General features: G+C 36.1%; 1 protein-coding gene across 4 annotated transcripts in view; it reads right to left on the bottom strand.

Moving 5' to 3' along the window:
- CACNA2D1 (calcium voltage-gated channel auxiliary subunit alpha2delta 1) overlaps positions 1–15644 on the bottom strand; it is a 356843-nt gene that overhangs the window by 173629 nt on the left and 167570 nt on the right. For all 4 annotated transcript variants that reach the window (XM_042872959.1, XM_042872960.1, XM_042872961.1 and 1 more), the window contains exon 4: positions 739–798. In XM_042872959.1, the coding sequence (XP_042728893.1) occupies positions 739–798 (60 nt within the window). The remainder of the gene's footprint in view (positions 1–738; positions 799–15644) is intronic.

Genomic DNA, 15644 nt, shown 5'->3' with positions numbered 1-15644 from the left:
ACCCTCTGCTTTTATTCCTGAAGAAAGAGGTAACAGTGGCATAGCTCTGACACTTTGTAGGAAACCGTAGCCTAAAATTGAAGGCTTATATCTATACAGTGCCATATAAATTTTAGTTGAATATTTATGAAGTATTAATGTTGTGCATTTTAAAATCATACACTCACATCTGAAAATCATTCAATCACATCTGAAATGATTCTAGACGATAATTTAGAATTTGACCAGTCTCTTTTGTATCGGAACGTTGATGAGATGCTGTTACTAAAGTATAGAAAAAAATTATTAAAATAAAAAGCTCCTGACTGAATAATGCAGTTGCATAAACATATTTTTTCATATAAAACTTCTCCTATCACATAAAAACATCTTGTTAAAATAATTTCTCTGATTTTGTTTCAGAACTCAGAATATTACTCAGAGATAGTATCAGTAACATTAGCTATCACTCAGATACATCTCCTCTGCAATTACTCCATATGTATTAAAACAAAAATATGTCTTGTGTGTGTCTCAGAACTATGTAGTTGGGCTTGTGAAGCTCCCTCTGAATTATGAAGGGAAAAGTCCACTTCATTCTCTACACATCCAGACTGAGGCACTGGTTACTGACACATGTATTCACAGATATTATTCCTTCTGTGGTGGAAATATAAATAACATGTTTGTAAGAAGAGAATTAACATTAGAATGAGGAAAAATTCTTAAGAAGTTAAAGGGAGAAAAGATGAAACTTACCCCAAACTCATCCCTCCACTGATGTGATGCTTGGTACTTCTCTGCTTCTTTAGCGAGGCGCTGAAGACCAAAGAGAGGACATAGAATTTAGTTTTCCCAAATTCTTAACCATGCAAAGTCTTTCCTTATTATTTTCTTCATCATACTTTTTTTTTTATATACATATATAATTATATATATTCATGTTTTGGAACTTAATTGAAATTGAAGCATATTTGAGTAAAGATGTACTACATAGCTTTTCAAAAATTCTATTTTGTGTATTGTTTACACATCTAAGCACTGCAATCATGAATTAGGTAGCTTAACATTCCAATGTTATTTAAGAATTTCTAGTTAAGTTTGAAATCCACCAATACCTTTCTAAAAATACTTTCTCCTTATGTATAATTTTAATGTACCATCCAAACAGAAGCATTTACTAGAATCTTAAAACACTATCGTGGATTTTCATAATAAATTATCTATCTTCAATTATACAAAGTATTGATATCCTCTGTGATGATTAGATACCCATAAAAGCTTGGTAATTTGAATTAAATGTAGTCTGGTCCAAAAAGCTCAACGAACATTTGCCACCGGAGAGTATCAAACATGCACTTAGAGGGCATTCTTCCAGTTTAATTTAGTTTGAAAGAAGACCAGTTTATATACTTAGCCCCACAGGAAGCAAAAGACATCAGACAATCAGATGATTCCCCTTCAAACCAATCCTCAAAAAATTATGAATTTTTCTAAAACACTTCTACATGGCTATTTTATTGCAACTTTGAATAGAAAAGATGCCAAGCATAATGCTTGTTCTCCAGTTCTGTTGTAGACAGCATCCCCAGTGCGTGCAGCATTGAGGCAGGCATCCATTCTGGAAGAAAGAAATTATATGAACGCAGTTCACATGGACTCAGTTATTTCCTGATTTTTGAGTAGGTGACTTTGAAAACTATATTACTTTACAGCTCAATAAAACTGTAAGTTTAGCTATGGTCTCTAACAGAATAGACTTCTTGTATTCACAAGGTAACAAGGCAACAAAATTCTTTATTGTGTAAGGATGACATAGGCCCAACAATCATTTTAATATTCATATCAATTCCTAAACAAAATGAACTAGTGGTCTAAGTCACCTTTTCAGTTCAGTCAACTGTCAATTCTTGTTAATAACCAAGAGGAAAGTGACCAGAAAGTTCATGGGAGCTCAGTTGGTGGAGCTGATGCTGTCACAATCTCATCTTAGCCCCAGTACAGCAGGGCAACCACCTTGTTATCTGACTGCATGAAGACACTCCATCTCACCCGTCTAACAACTAATAGTTGACAACTTTCATAAAGCAAAAATTGACACTCTTTTCTTTTTTCTTTTTTTTTTTTACTTGCAATCATCTTGTAAAAAAATAATTATGTGCTCTGCTACAAAAAAATAAGTGAACCTTCCTGTGTGTTCTACTGTCAATTCAAATGATTTTCAGCTACCAAAGTCAGTAGTATCTTACAGATACTCCCAACTAACTAGAACTACCTTCTGCAGTATCCAAACAGCACATTTACAAAAGAAAAACTAATATAACTCAATGCACTACACTGACACATAGTCTAACTCTCCCTTGACCTCAATGGACAAATCCACTACCTCACCTACCTACAGTATTGTCATACACTAGAATAATTTTGTATGTTTCGTTTCTGTACTACATATAGCAAGTTCTGCATCCAAATTTGGTCTGTCCTATACGAGTACAAGCTGATTAAATCATGTTTCACCAGACAGCAGCAAAGCAAAACAGGTAAATAGCAGCAGCTAACTCTACCCTCTTTCTCTGCCTGCTTTTCTACCTTAATGAAAAAATAGCTATGTTCCTTGAGTCAAAGACTATATATATATATATATATATATATATATATATATATATTGATATCAGTTCTGTATTTTCCCTGAAACAGATCATCTTTTCCATCAACAATTCCCATAAATGCTGTATGATTAATAGCCAGCATAATGCCTGTTAGCCAGGACTAGAAGAAATCTGTAAATTGAGTGTTCACAAGAGTAAATCATTTGATATCCCAAAGTGGTGACAAATATTGTATTTTCACGTTATATTCCTGCAAGAGAATGCTCCTGTAATTCTATAACCATGTGAGTTACGTATGTAAAAATAAAGATCAGTATACTGCAGTACTCTAATTACCTAGCTCATCTTCAGCAGATAACTATCAATGCTTATGTGCAGATTACCACAGGGGCACAGATCATGTAATAACATCATTTTCAAAAAGGCAGGCTTGTTGTTGCTTTTTTCTTATTAAAGATAAATATTAGTTGATATGAAATTTGTGTATTTCAAAAGAACGAGTAATATCTTTAATAAGGGAAGAGTATTAGAAATAGAATTTAAAGGAGAAAAAGTCTTATGAAGCTAAGATTGTCTCAGAAGTTTTCATTTCTATGCAAGAAAAAATTCTACTACTATACATGGACTCTAATGACTGAGACATTCACCTTTCCACAAGGGGAGTGATTTGTTTCACGGAAAGAGTACGAAGTCAAGACTCCTGGGTCAAAAATGTGTAGATGGTGAAGCTAACTCAAGTTACCTATGCCTTTTTCTGCAACAAGGAGACTAATTTTTCATGTATCTCAAAGCAGTCATGCCTGCTTGCTTTTAAGGTATGCAAATGTCAGGTCTTGTCTTCCCCATTTTGATGGAGGAGTCTCTGGAGAACACCAGAAGGGAAACAAAACAGCATGCTGACACCAGACATATCCCATTTTTCATTCTCATTACCACAAAGGTTTAATAAAGGAACACCTTCTTCAATACCATGGCCCACTGCAGTTTCCTATACATTTCTATAGCAAATACTGAAACTTAGAGGCAAAAGATACACAGAACAGATTCTAGAACAAAATAGTATATTAGGCTTCAATCATTTCTCATTCTGTGTCTTGTATGAAAGCTGTAAAGGCAACAACTGTAAAAAGTTTTCTGGCCTTGAATGAAGCTGTCTTTAATACCATACTTTTAAATAGAATTGAATTGATCAGGTTGGAAAAGACCTTCAAGATCATCAAGATAGAAAGGATTACAAACCAAACATCACTAAAAAGAGGTGAAGGAACAAAACTAAAATGCAACAATATTCTGGTTTACTTCAAGGTGTGAAAGCTCTATACAGTCTGCTGGAAAACAAGGATACTTGGATTATGTGATTTCAATGATACTCAAATCTCTGAAATAATAAACAAACTGAGAAACCATGCCCAGGAATACAGAGCTGCAAACACAAACAAAATGCTGTAGCATATATTCCTATGCTTATGGAGGATGCCCGGCAGAGCTGTAACATGGCACTTATATATACGGGAAGAAAAGAGCTGACATTAGATTTAACAAATGCAATTGATGTGGTAAGTGCTTGGAAACACTGTGATTGAACAATCATTCCTAGATGAAACAGGTATTTCTATTTTACGTTTTTCCATCAGTGAAAACTTCTTACTACCTTACTATTTTCTGAATATCAGTTTTCAAAGTCCAGTATTTTTCAGAATACTTAGATTATTAATAAGAGAACAATTATCCCTTGAAAGACAGACACTGCTCACCAATAAGTACTGCTATTTTTTAAACAAACATTGAAGGAAATCGGGAGCTACTTGCTCCTAGGGTTTCCTTAGATCATTCAAAGATAATCATTACCTTGAAAGCAAAACAATTCATTGTGAAATATACAGAAAGATGCAAGAATTATTTACTCCGTCAGCCTGTCATCTTTCTTTTAACTTTCACAGGGATTACAAAAGATTATCAAAAACTACTCCCAAACCCAGCTGCCTGTCAATCTCAGAAATGACCTTTTTCAAAGGTTTAGATTACAAACATTTGCTTCTATCTCTGAAAGACAGCCTTTGATGCAATACATAGGAATAAAGAGACCTAAAGAATCTTTATCTGATCTGAAAAGATCAACTCCCTAAGCTTATTCATCTCCCAGCCTTTACTTCTATACGTGTCATATCTTTATCTCTTCCTAGCCAGCAAAGAACTCTTTCAGGCAATAGCCTAATCACAATTATATTCAGTACAACAAATCAATCTTGTGTGCTTCCTACTCTCCTTTAAGTATTTTGTCTTGAAAATAACATTTGACTACTCCTTGATATATTAAGTTATTAGAAAACGTGTAAGCTTCAAAATATTAGACATCAACAGCCTGACAAAGCTTTCTAAAGTACTGATGCTTTCAAGATTATTTTAATAAGAGAAACGCATGCGGAGAATACACAATATCAGGCCTAAGTAGAACTATATAGAAATTCGCAATTAACTTTAAGCCCTAACTTTTAAAATATGATCCATGTTTTCAATTCTCCTCTTGCATAAATGAGGTAAAACACACAAGTAGTATCTACAACAGCAGTGTTAAACATGGTTTTCACGTATGTATCTGAAACATAAATACTGTTCTTCTGTAGATGATTACAGACTGCACTTCATTTATAAGACAGAAGTACGGGAGGAAAAAGTCTGTCAGACTGGGATGTAGTACGTGAAGTGCCAGTGGAAAACTAGCACATTTCACTACCGCTTTAATGCAGACTCATTGAGGTTTAAAGAATTATATTTTCACCTTACTTAGCTATTACATTCTATATTAAGCCAAGTAAGAACTCTTGTGCTCTTTAACATCTTTATCAATGACATCAATGGCAGAATTGAGTGCACCCTCAGCAAGTTTCCTGATGACACCAAGCTGAGTGGTACGGTTGACACAGGGGAAGGAAGGGATGCCATTCAGAGGGAGCTCAATAGACCTGAAAGGTGGGCCTGGGTGAATCTAATGAGGTTCAACACAGCAAAGTGCAAGGTTTTGCACTTGGGCCAGAGGAATCCCAGGCATCCATACGGACTGGAAGGAGTGGTCCTTGAGAGCAGCCCTGCAGAGAAGGACACGGGGGTCCTGATGGATGAAAAGCTTAATGTGAGCCAGCAGTGTGCTCTTGTAGCTCAGAATGCAAATGGTACCCTGGGCTCCATCAAAAGAGGGGTGACTAGCAGGGACAGGGAGGTGATTGTCCCTATCTACTCTGCTCTTGTGAGGCCCCATCTGGAATACTGTGTCCTGACCTGGAGCCCTCAGTACAAAAAAGACAGAGAGCTGTTGAAGGGGGTCCAGAAGAGAGCCACAAAGATGATCAGAAGGCTGGAGCACCTCCCCTACGAAGACAGGCAGAGGGAGCTGGGCTTGTTCAGCCAGGAGAAAAGAAGGCTGTGAGGTGACCTCACTGCAGCCTTTCAGTACCTAAAGGGAGCCTATAAACAGGAGGGGAGTCAAGTCTTTGAAAGGGTTAATAACAGCAGGACAAGGGGAAATGGTTTTAGGGGAAATGGTTTTAAATTGAGGGAGGGAAGATTTAGGTTGGATGTCAGGGGGAAGTTTTTTACTATGAGAGTGGTGAGGTGCTGGAACAGGCTGCCCAGAGAAGCTGTGGAAGCCCCGTCCCTGGAGGTGTTCAAGGCCAAATTGGATGGGGCCCTGGGCAGTCTGGTTTAGCATTAAATGTGGAGGTTGGTGGCCCTGCATGTGGCGGGGGTTGGAGATTCGTGATCCGTGAGGTCTGTTGTAGTAGGCGGTAATGGGGCCTCGGGATGTGACACGATAGGACCTCCCCTGCTCTGTCTTTTGCTCTGTCTTTGCCTTATAAAGCGTTATCTGCCAAGAAGACTCCCGATTGGTCATGCATGCTTTAGGGACATAGAGGAAGCATGTAAGCTATATAAGTTGCTGTTCACTCGCAATTAACGCCATTTTGCCTCAAGCCATATTGGCGTCTGTGTGATGAGATGGCCAGGCCACAGCAGGGACAGCGTGAGCCCTGAGCAGACCATAGAAACATGGAGGAATGGGGAAAACTACTGGTGTAATAGACGTCCCTTCCAACCCGGGCAATTCTGTGAAGAACAATTTTCTTTATCCTTAATTTAATTCTACTACCATTATTTGCATGGAGCAAATTTCATTTTTTGTTAGTAAACTTTGGTAATGAATTGGTCAAATATGAATTACTTTATTCATGAGTTTCCCATTCCTTTATTGTCTAAGAAAAACCACACATTTTGGCCCAAGGAGGAGAGGATTTCTACAAGAAATATTTCCAAATTGGAAGGTCAGTAGTCCTAAAGTGCCATTTGGAGCACTAAAGATAGCAAAGACATTAATACTAAATGAATAAAATTTTTCTTCGTCTTTATTTCTATAATCAGGAAGGGTGAGAGGAATTAATAGGATAGATTTGTAACTTTCCTGAATATATTTGGTATCTGACCTTCCTGACAAGTTAGCATTCACAGTTATTGTCAGCACAAAATCTGATCTAGATTTGACAGAGACGCAGCCTTTAGCCTTGCTAAGATGGCTCCAACAATGAAATAATGTGTAAATACAAATTCTTACACTAAGAAGACATGGAGGAACAGACAAGACAGTAGCAACAACACAAGAAATACATCATGGTCACTTATATAACCAACTTATATAACCATGGTCACTTAAATAACCAACAGACTTCTTATTTAATGCAGTATCCTCTGACAGCTGCTAGTGTACAACTCCAATTCTTTGCAGTTTCAAGTGAGAAGTAAGAAATGTAAAAAAAAAAAAAAAATCCAGTTTCAGGTTTGCTTTGAATTTTTGTTTTATATATATTTACTTTTAGTTTTTAAATTACAATTGCCCAATATTATTACTTAGTACTTCATCTTTGGTGTCACCTTGCAAGCCCATCTTAGTCTAAGATATCAGGTGTGGTATCATTGAATGACTAAAGGTGTTTCTCTGCCCAAACCACTTTCAAATGTTAAGAAACATCAAACTACGTATTGTTCTTGCCCATTGTTCTTGTGACTATTTTATACAAGTCCTTTTCTAACTGGTGCAATGAACTGTGAAACTGTGACATAATGTTTCTTTTCAGTTTTCTACGTGCAGCTATCATCCTCCAATATTTACAAATACTGACTCTTCAAGGATACAGTACAACTAACTGCTGATTTTATCTGTAGAATAGTATAGAAAATAAGACATAAATTAGAACAGCTCAATGCCCTTTGGTGCTGCAAATAACTACCTATGAGGAAGAAGCAAAATTAAAACAAAACATAAGAAATGAAAAAGAAGATTTTGTGAAAGTACCTTTATTTTCCTTAGTATTTAAATACAAGCAAGAACACCAGACAAAATTAAGAGAGAACAAGAGCATACCAATTCTTTTAGCACACGTTTACTGCATGTATAATTTATGTCTGATTTAAAACATTTTTATATCTATGACAGAGAAATAACATATTGTAAAAATGAGCACACAGTAATGCAAGTGGTAATTGCATCATATTTTCTAGACTTCATCTGATTAAATGTGAGGTAAGTCATAAAGTGTTTGCATCTACACAGCATGTAACCAGCTGTATTATGCTTCAAAGTTGTTAGGCTCTCATTCATTTGCTCAAGTAATCCTCCAGCAATTCTGGAGCTGACAGGATTCATGTAATGTTTAACAGCCTTTTTTCTTTTTTTTTTTTTTTTTTTTTTTTTTTTTTTTTTTCCCCTGGAGCATCAAAGACAGAATACATTTATTCAAAAAATGGCCAAATTTCCCTTTTCTATGTCTGAATTTTATTTTATGGTGGCTGACAGTAGGTGTTTGTTTTCTGCTCATCTCCAGCATGGTTTTATTTCATGTATTTACACTGCAGAGTCATGGCCTCTCCCTCACTCTAGCATCTGTTGTGCCAAATGATCACAATCCTATCTATGGTCTGTTAATGAGAACATCTGAAGCATATAAGGTCACAGACAAAGTGTGTTTGTAACTGATTTCACAAATTCAGCATACATCTTGTGTGATATATCTACTCCCCAGTGATTGTCTGGAGCCAGTTTTTCTTATGTCATAGGAAGGAACAAATGACTCATATTCATAAGAAGAAAGGCCACATGAGAGGTCTGCTGACATTGTAAACTTTGCCACTTTTCAAACAGATTACTGATCTAAATCTACAGATAATGTAATGCTATCAGCAAGTAACAATTTTTAAAAAAGCTGATGCTATACTCTGGACCACAGTTCAAAATAACACCTCCAATTTTATCTTCCTTTAACTCCTTACTGAAAGGGAGGCCTGATAGTGGCTAAAGTAGCCCTAAAGGAGGGCTATAAGAAAGAAGGGGACAGGCCCCTTAACAGGGTCTCTTGTGATAAGAGAAGGGAAAATGTGTTCAGACTAAGGGAGGGGAAGATTTAAATTGGATATAAGGAGGAAGTTTTTTACACTAAGAGTGGTGAGGCACTGGAACAGGTTGTTCACAAAGGTGGTGGAAGCCCTGTCCTTGGAGACATTCATGGTCAGGCTGGATGAGGTTCTGAGCACCTGATCAGGCTGCAGGTGCCCTGTTCATTGCAGATGGTTGGACTAGGTGATACTTCCAAAACAAATAATTTTATGATTCTATGATTAATAACAAGCTAAATTAGGAGATTTTTTTTTCATCTCGAACTGTGCTATAAAAAACACAACATTCCAGAGAACTGGACAAAACAAATCCAATCATAACAAAGGACAGAGAGCCACAAGACTGACATCCATTACTCGAACACTGAGGAAATATCATGCAACTTTAATATGCTGCAGAACGTGTGTACAAAATATTCCTGTTCAGCTATTACTAAGTAGCAACAATTAACTCAGGAAATTCTCATCAGAACGTTGAGAAGCAGTACTTTGTTAATTCTACATTTTCCACAGTAATGGGAAGAGGGAGGGAAGGAGGAAGTTCGGTTTGCAAGCTCTGAGTACATTTCTAGGATGTGTGGAATCAGGAGATTTGAGAAGCTGTGCAATATTATGACAGCTTGGTTCTGCCAAAATGTTTCAGTAGACAGGAGGCTAAGACAGAGAAGTGCAGATAAAGGCATGAGGAAAAGTGTCAGGAAAGGAGAGTAAGAAATAGCCTGTCAAATTCACCTTGACATCTAGCAGTGACATTTTGCTAGAGTGGGTTATAGAATCAGTAAAAGACTACTCTTAGCATACAATTTATCCCTCTCATTTACAGAGGTTTCAAATCCTTAGAGCTTCTTATTACATTTTCACTCTAATAATTCATATGCCTTTAATGGAAGCTACATTAGTGCTATCTTTTTAAACAAGCTTGAAGGACACATGCTGAAACCATTAGACTGAAATTGCCAACTGCTCTGACAAATCACAAATTGCATAACACCACCAGCTACAGTTCACTGCCTGCCTTAGGAAACTCTTAGGCTTCACAGCTGAGCTACAAACTTCACAGCCATGATTAGAAGATGACGCATGCACTGAGTAGGCATGCCTTGTTACACTGCTTCTTCAACTGTAATATATGTATAGTTTTTAACCACACAGGGAGAAGTCAGAACTACACAATTTTAATTTAGAAATAGCCAAATTAATCCACTCCAGTACAAGTATTCTTAGAGTGCCACCTATGTAATTTTTTTTCCTAAATTAAAGATGAAAATTCATCAACACAGACACAGTTCAGTTCACAGCTCCTTCAAGATATTCTTATTAGGCTCCTAGTTAGAAACAAAACTAAACAAAAAACATCAACTGCTTAAAGATATATAGATGAATCTAGCGTAACTAAAATCTGAGTACAATCCAAATGAGGACAGAGGCAACTGAAATACACAAGCAGCTGAGTAATTTCAAGTAATTTCAAGGGAAAAATCAGGAAAATGAAAACATCAAGTAAACACATCTGTACTAAAGACAAGAACACACTGATACAGTTTTCCATCACTTATAAGGAAAACACCAATGAAGCCAGTTATGTTTAAGCACAGGTTGAAACTGCAGTTGCATTTTGCCTCATCGCTTTATAATTGAACCCAAAAGCAGATTTAACAGAATGTTGTTGTGTATAAAGTCAGCATGAGCATAATCAAGACTTCATTCAAATATATATATATATATTTTTTCCCCTGTTGTTTTAGAATTGGAGCATTCTACTAGTTAATGCAATTCATAGAGGTAGAGTGCAACCATTTGAAGACGTGTAGTGAGTTCTGGAATTACTCAAACTTTATGTGTTGCAGAACACATATAGATGTAATGATTCTAAAAGAAAATCAGAAAGCTGGCAGTGCAGAATGGGGATAATACAGGAACAGCTGAAGAGACCAGTCAGCAGTCTCTTTTTTGGCTACATAATCAGAAACAGCTTTAAATTCTCTCAGAATTGTGTAAGTATTGACATTAAAAAAGAACAAAATATTATTATTTCAACAAATAAGAGTGAACATTATCACTACTTCCTCTGCAGAACAGGAGGAAATTATTTTAAGACACATTCATAACCAAAAACAGTATGATAAGGTGATAAGGTCCAAAGTAATCAATGATTTGTAATAAAAGTGACATAGCGCTGAAGTCATCATTAGGATTTACAGAAATAGTATATATGCAGCCTCATTTAAAATAAAATGAAGAATTTAAATGGTGAAACCATAAAGTAAAGAAAACAAAAATATATTATCCTGGATTCCCAGATGTATAAACTAGCATAAGTCTGAATTCACCTGATTAACACTACATTCAGGAGAATGAAACTACTTTAAAAACAACATCAAAAAACAGCTGAATAACAAATGGCCTTAACAAGGCAAGATGATGCATTAACGTATTTGCAATTCAAGGAAAAAAATGAAGCGGGTGGCAAGAGCTGAATAATCAACTGATCTGATCAACAGTCAATGAGTAAAAGCCAAGGAAATGTGTTATTGCTGGCAACAGCAGAAACAAATTGTACATAAAAACTGCATGCAATTTTAAGGCAATATTTCCATAATGGAAATAATTCTAGACAAAATAACAAGTGCTTAAACAGAGTCTTGTAGAAAACTCAGGAAACTGTGGAAAGGAATATGATCTTCTATGGACAAATCCCATTTTTTAATTTTTCTTTTTCTAGAAGCAATATATTTGTTATAATGAAGATGCTGGAAAGAAGCCAAAACCTCAACTGGTTTTGTATCTAGATTTGCACTGGGGTGTCATCATTGTTGAAAAACAGATCTCTCAAAGCAGTCTCCAAAAGTGGCTCTAAAGGGATTGTAAGAAAATAATGTTTAGCTATAAGATCTATTAATGTGCAAATCTTGTATTGTCAACTTTCCTTCTTGAAATTAACTTGCAAGCAGCCAGATGGTGCAACCAATAGCTATTGCAGTGAGGCATTATTACTGGACCTAAAAATTATTATTTTCCCCCGTATCCTTTTTTAAAAAGCATAAGAAATTACCACATAGATTTAAAATTCATCATTTGTAAAGCAAGTTGAAGAAAGACAAATAGATCTAGGACATCACTAAGATTCCTCAGTCCATCTGTCCGAAGTCCATATAATGCTTTACGTGTTCCTGGTAGCATAGTGAGAAGTAATTAGCCATGAAGACCTCTTGAGTCTTCAGAAATAAAGATTTGAAAATTGGCTTTACCCTCACCCTCTAATGATTTTAATAATAAAAAATCTCAGTACTCTTCTCACGCTTTTAAGTTATTACTTAACATACACTGTGCTCTTCGGCTCCAAATGCACAGGATTCCTTGCAGTTTCTTTCTTTTGTTTCAACTCTTTATTACTTACTTCCTTACTTACTTACTTTGCAACCAGCTCTTCCAATTACAACATCACTTTTCTTGGTCAAATAATAAAAATTGATCATTCGACAGTTTTTGTCAGTAGTGACCTTCCAAACTTATTTGAAGTATTTTTCCTGAACGGATTCTACAACTCCATTGCCTGATGGCTCTTCATTTTTCTTCGCTATCTGTAATAGGCAACAAAAGCTGTCCCAATTCAGGGAATTTCATTTCATTTGTTCTATTGTCAATTAACGCAAACTTCTAACAAATTGGTTGTTGTATTGTACTGGTGGCCACCTCTAATATAAAATATCTTCTGGCAGAGGTGGCCTCTCCGGACTGGCTCCAATTTGGGTGCCTGAGCAGTGGCCACTGCATTTGTTGCTGAGCCATCTGGAACTGGCTGCAAGCACCTCACCTAACAATACAGCAACACAGCTTCTTCTCTTTCCTTCTCTTTCTCTGTGCTGCTTCTCTCCCTCTTTCTGTTCTACCCATACAATTCCCTACCAATCTGAATAACCACTTTCAGATTTAATGACCCATAAATCTGTCACCCTTATGAGAAACTGTTTTTTCTGCCCAAACAACTACTTTATCCTTTCATCTAATCTAAATAATAATAACAATACATAAGTTGATATAAATAAATAAATCATGACCCAAGTCATCTTTATTATTACAGTGCTTCTTTTAAACTTTCCCAAATATGTCTAAAAATAGGTATTGCAATCTCAGCCTCCTCTTTATTGGACTGGTTTCAATTTTACTTCTAAGCGCTGCCATGTGATACTTTTAAAAACAATTCATGCTTTTTATTGATTTAATTCCTCTCCTAGACAGGTCTATTTACTATTTTTTTATTTTCCAGCAGAAAACTTTCAGATTCTAAGGTAAGTACAGCCTAAAAATGAAAAGTAGTTGAACAGTGAATGTTTAAAAAGGTGCCCTCTACCTCAGTCTGTTTAGACTCTGTAATATCCTTCCTTGTTCTTTGAACATGTAAGAAACTCAGCTCTTTTACGCTCCCAATCAGTTCTCTACCATCAAATAATAGTGTTGTCATAATATAGCTGGAAGGTGGTAAAGCAACAGTTCCTGGACCTATAAGAAGAAAGTTTTCAGTGGATGTGAGGAATTCTTATCCAGATAGGTTCAGATTCACCTAAGATATATAGGTATTAAGTATATCCACGCAGCAGTCTAGTAAAAGATCTGAATTAGTATATTAGCATTTCAGCAAACGTATATATATATCAAGATCTATAAGAAGATCCATAAGAACTTTTCCCTCAGGATGAAATGCTCACACTACTGAAATTCATGTGTGGACTTCCATTATCTTCCCTGAGATTTCACTTTTGCTGCCTCAGGCGTTGCGTGTGAGAAATCTATAACTGGAGCTATTCTTCTCCTTGATTCAGTGATGATCAATAGTCATGCATTGCCTCAGCCATTATCTCTCTTCAGCATCTCTTGTCATGTCTATGTCTTATGTCATATAAAACATTGATTCTTTCCTTTTATGCATTCTTGTGATAATAAAGAAAACACAACTTGGTTCAGGGATACCATTAACGTCTTAAGCAAGAGCTGGTTCACATTTCTGCACTCCATAAGATCTTAAAAAATGGACATGTATGTGAAGAAGAGTAGTTTTTTTCCAGTTCAAAACTCATAGCTTAAAAACTAATGTTGCATAATGTCAGGGCTACAAAAGTACATTAAATCCATTCACAACCATTCTGAATATACTCTTCTGTTAAGAGTATTTCACGTATAAAGGAAAATAAAGCGGAGAGGTAAAATAATTTTGACCAAAGTCACACTGTATGTGAGGTGCTCATATGGCCTAAATCCATTTGATTTATCCTTTGGGCGAATCCATCCAGTTTTTCCTCCCAGTTATTTCCCCTCTTTTTGTGATTCTGCATATGACCTATAGTCATGCTTAAAATCTATTTGATCGATGGCACTGGTGAGTAATGGTAGTGTATAAAGTAAGCGCTCAAATCGACTTTCAAATAATAATTTCTTTACAATTAAAAATAAAATAAAATAGAGAGACTTTGCTAGTGCTGCCCTCACAAGTGACACATTTAAGGGCTTCTACAAGCAGTTTGGATTTATCAATGATGACTTCCACCTAAAGGTGTTTAATTAGGATGCCTCACACTTTCCAGTGCATGAAAATCTAATTGCCACCTTCTAGCTCAAAGAACACAATCAAAAAGCATTATCCCATCTCAAAATTTCTTAAGTATGTTCCTCACATCACTTGCACTTCTAGTGTTATTTTTTTTTCAGTCTTCCACACTTTTCTATTGTAAAAAAATATATATATTGAACTATACCAATATGTTTAGCACCTCCCAGTAAGTATGTTTTCTTTTACTACAACTAGACAGAGTTACAGAACATTAGCATCTGAATCAAACTGAGAACAGCAGGAAAAAAAATACAGCAAAGCTAAGAAATAATAAAAAACAAATAAACAGAGTTACAGAGTTAAACCAGATAGATGTGTCAACAGTGTCATACTGCAAGTGTATCTATGTATGTAAAAGCAAAAGATGGTAGTACCTTGGCAGACAGGAGATTTTTTATAGCTAACTGTGACCACAATTGACCTGGGCTGCACTTAAGAAAGCCTCATAGATCCTGCCCACAGGGAAGAGTGTCTTCTACATTTCTGTTAAACTAGCATGATGCATTGCAGAGACAATATTCAGAAGTCAAACTGAACCTTAAATAAAGAGACCTGAGCTGAAATCTGAAGGAGCTGGGCAGATTGTTAAAAGTTTGGAATCTTTGTGAAATCTACAGAATGCTCCTTTTCAGATATATCTTTATCTATCTATCTATCTATCTATCTATCTGTCTATCTATCTATCTATCTATCCATCCATCAATCTATATCTGTGTGTGCGTGTGTACATGTATTTAATTTCATTCAGCTTAGAAACACTGGAAAAAAGGATAAATTAATTTATGTAAATGGAAAGGCAGGCTCATCAGGACAGCATCTGGTTATTCTGCTCAAGACCAACTTCTACATCTAGATATGCATATTGCATAAGTATGGATTGAAAGCACAGCTTCATCTTTTACATCACTATAATGCTATAATGGAATGGAAAGCACCACGGAGAGGAGAAGAGAAGGGAGGAGAAGGGAGGAGAGGAGAGGAGAGGAGAGGAGAGGAGAGGAGAGGAGAGGAGA

The sequence above is a fragment of the Lagopus leucura genome, unplaced genomic scaffold (assembly GCF_019238085.1).
Source record: "Lagopus leucura isolate 7727_CA_CO unplaced genomic scaffold, USGS_WTPT01 Super-Scaffold_100008, whole genome shotgun sequence".
NCBI lineage: Eukaryota > Metazoa > Chordata > Aves > Galliformes > Phasianidae > Lagopus > Lagopus leucura.
This window is presented reverse-complemented; position numbering and strand designations above follow the sequence as displayed.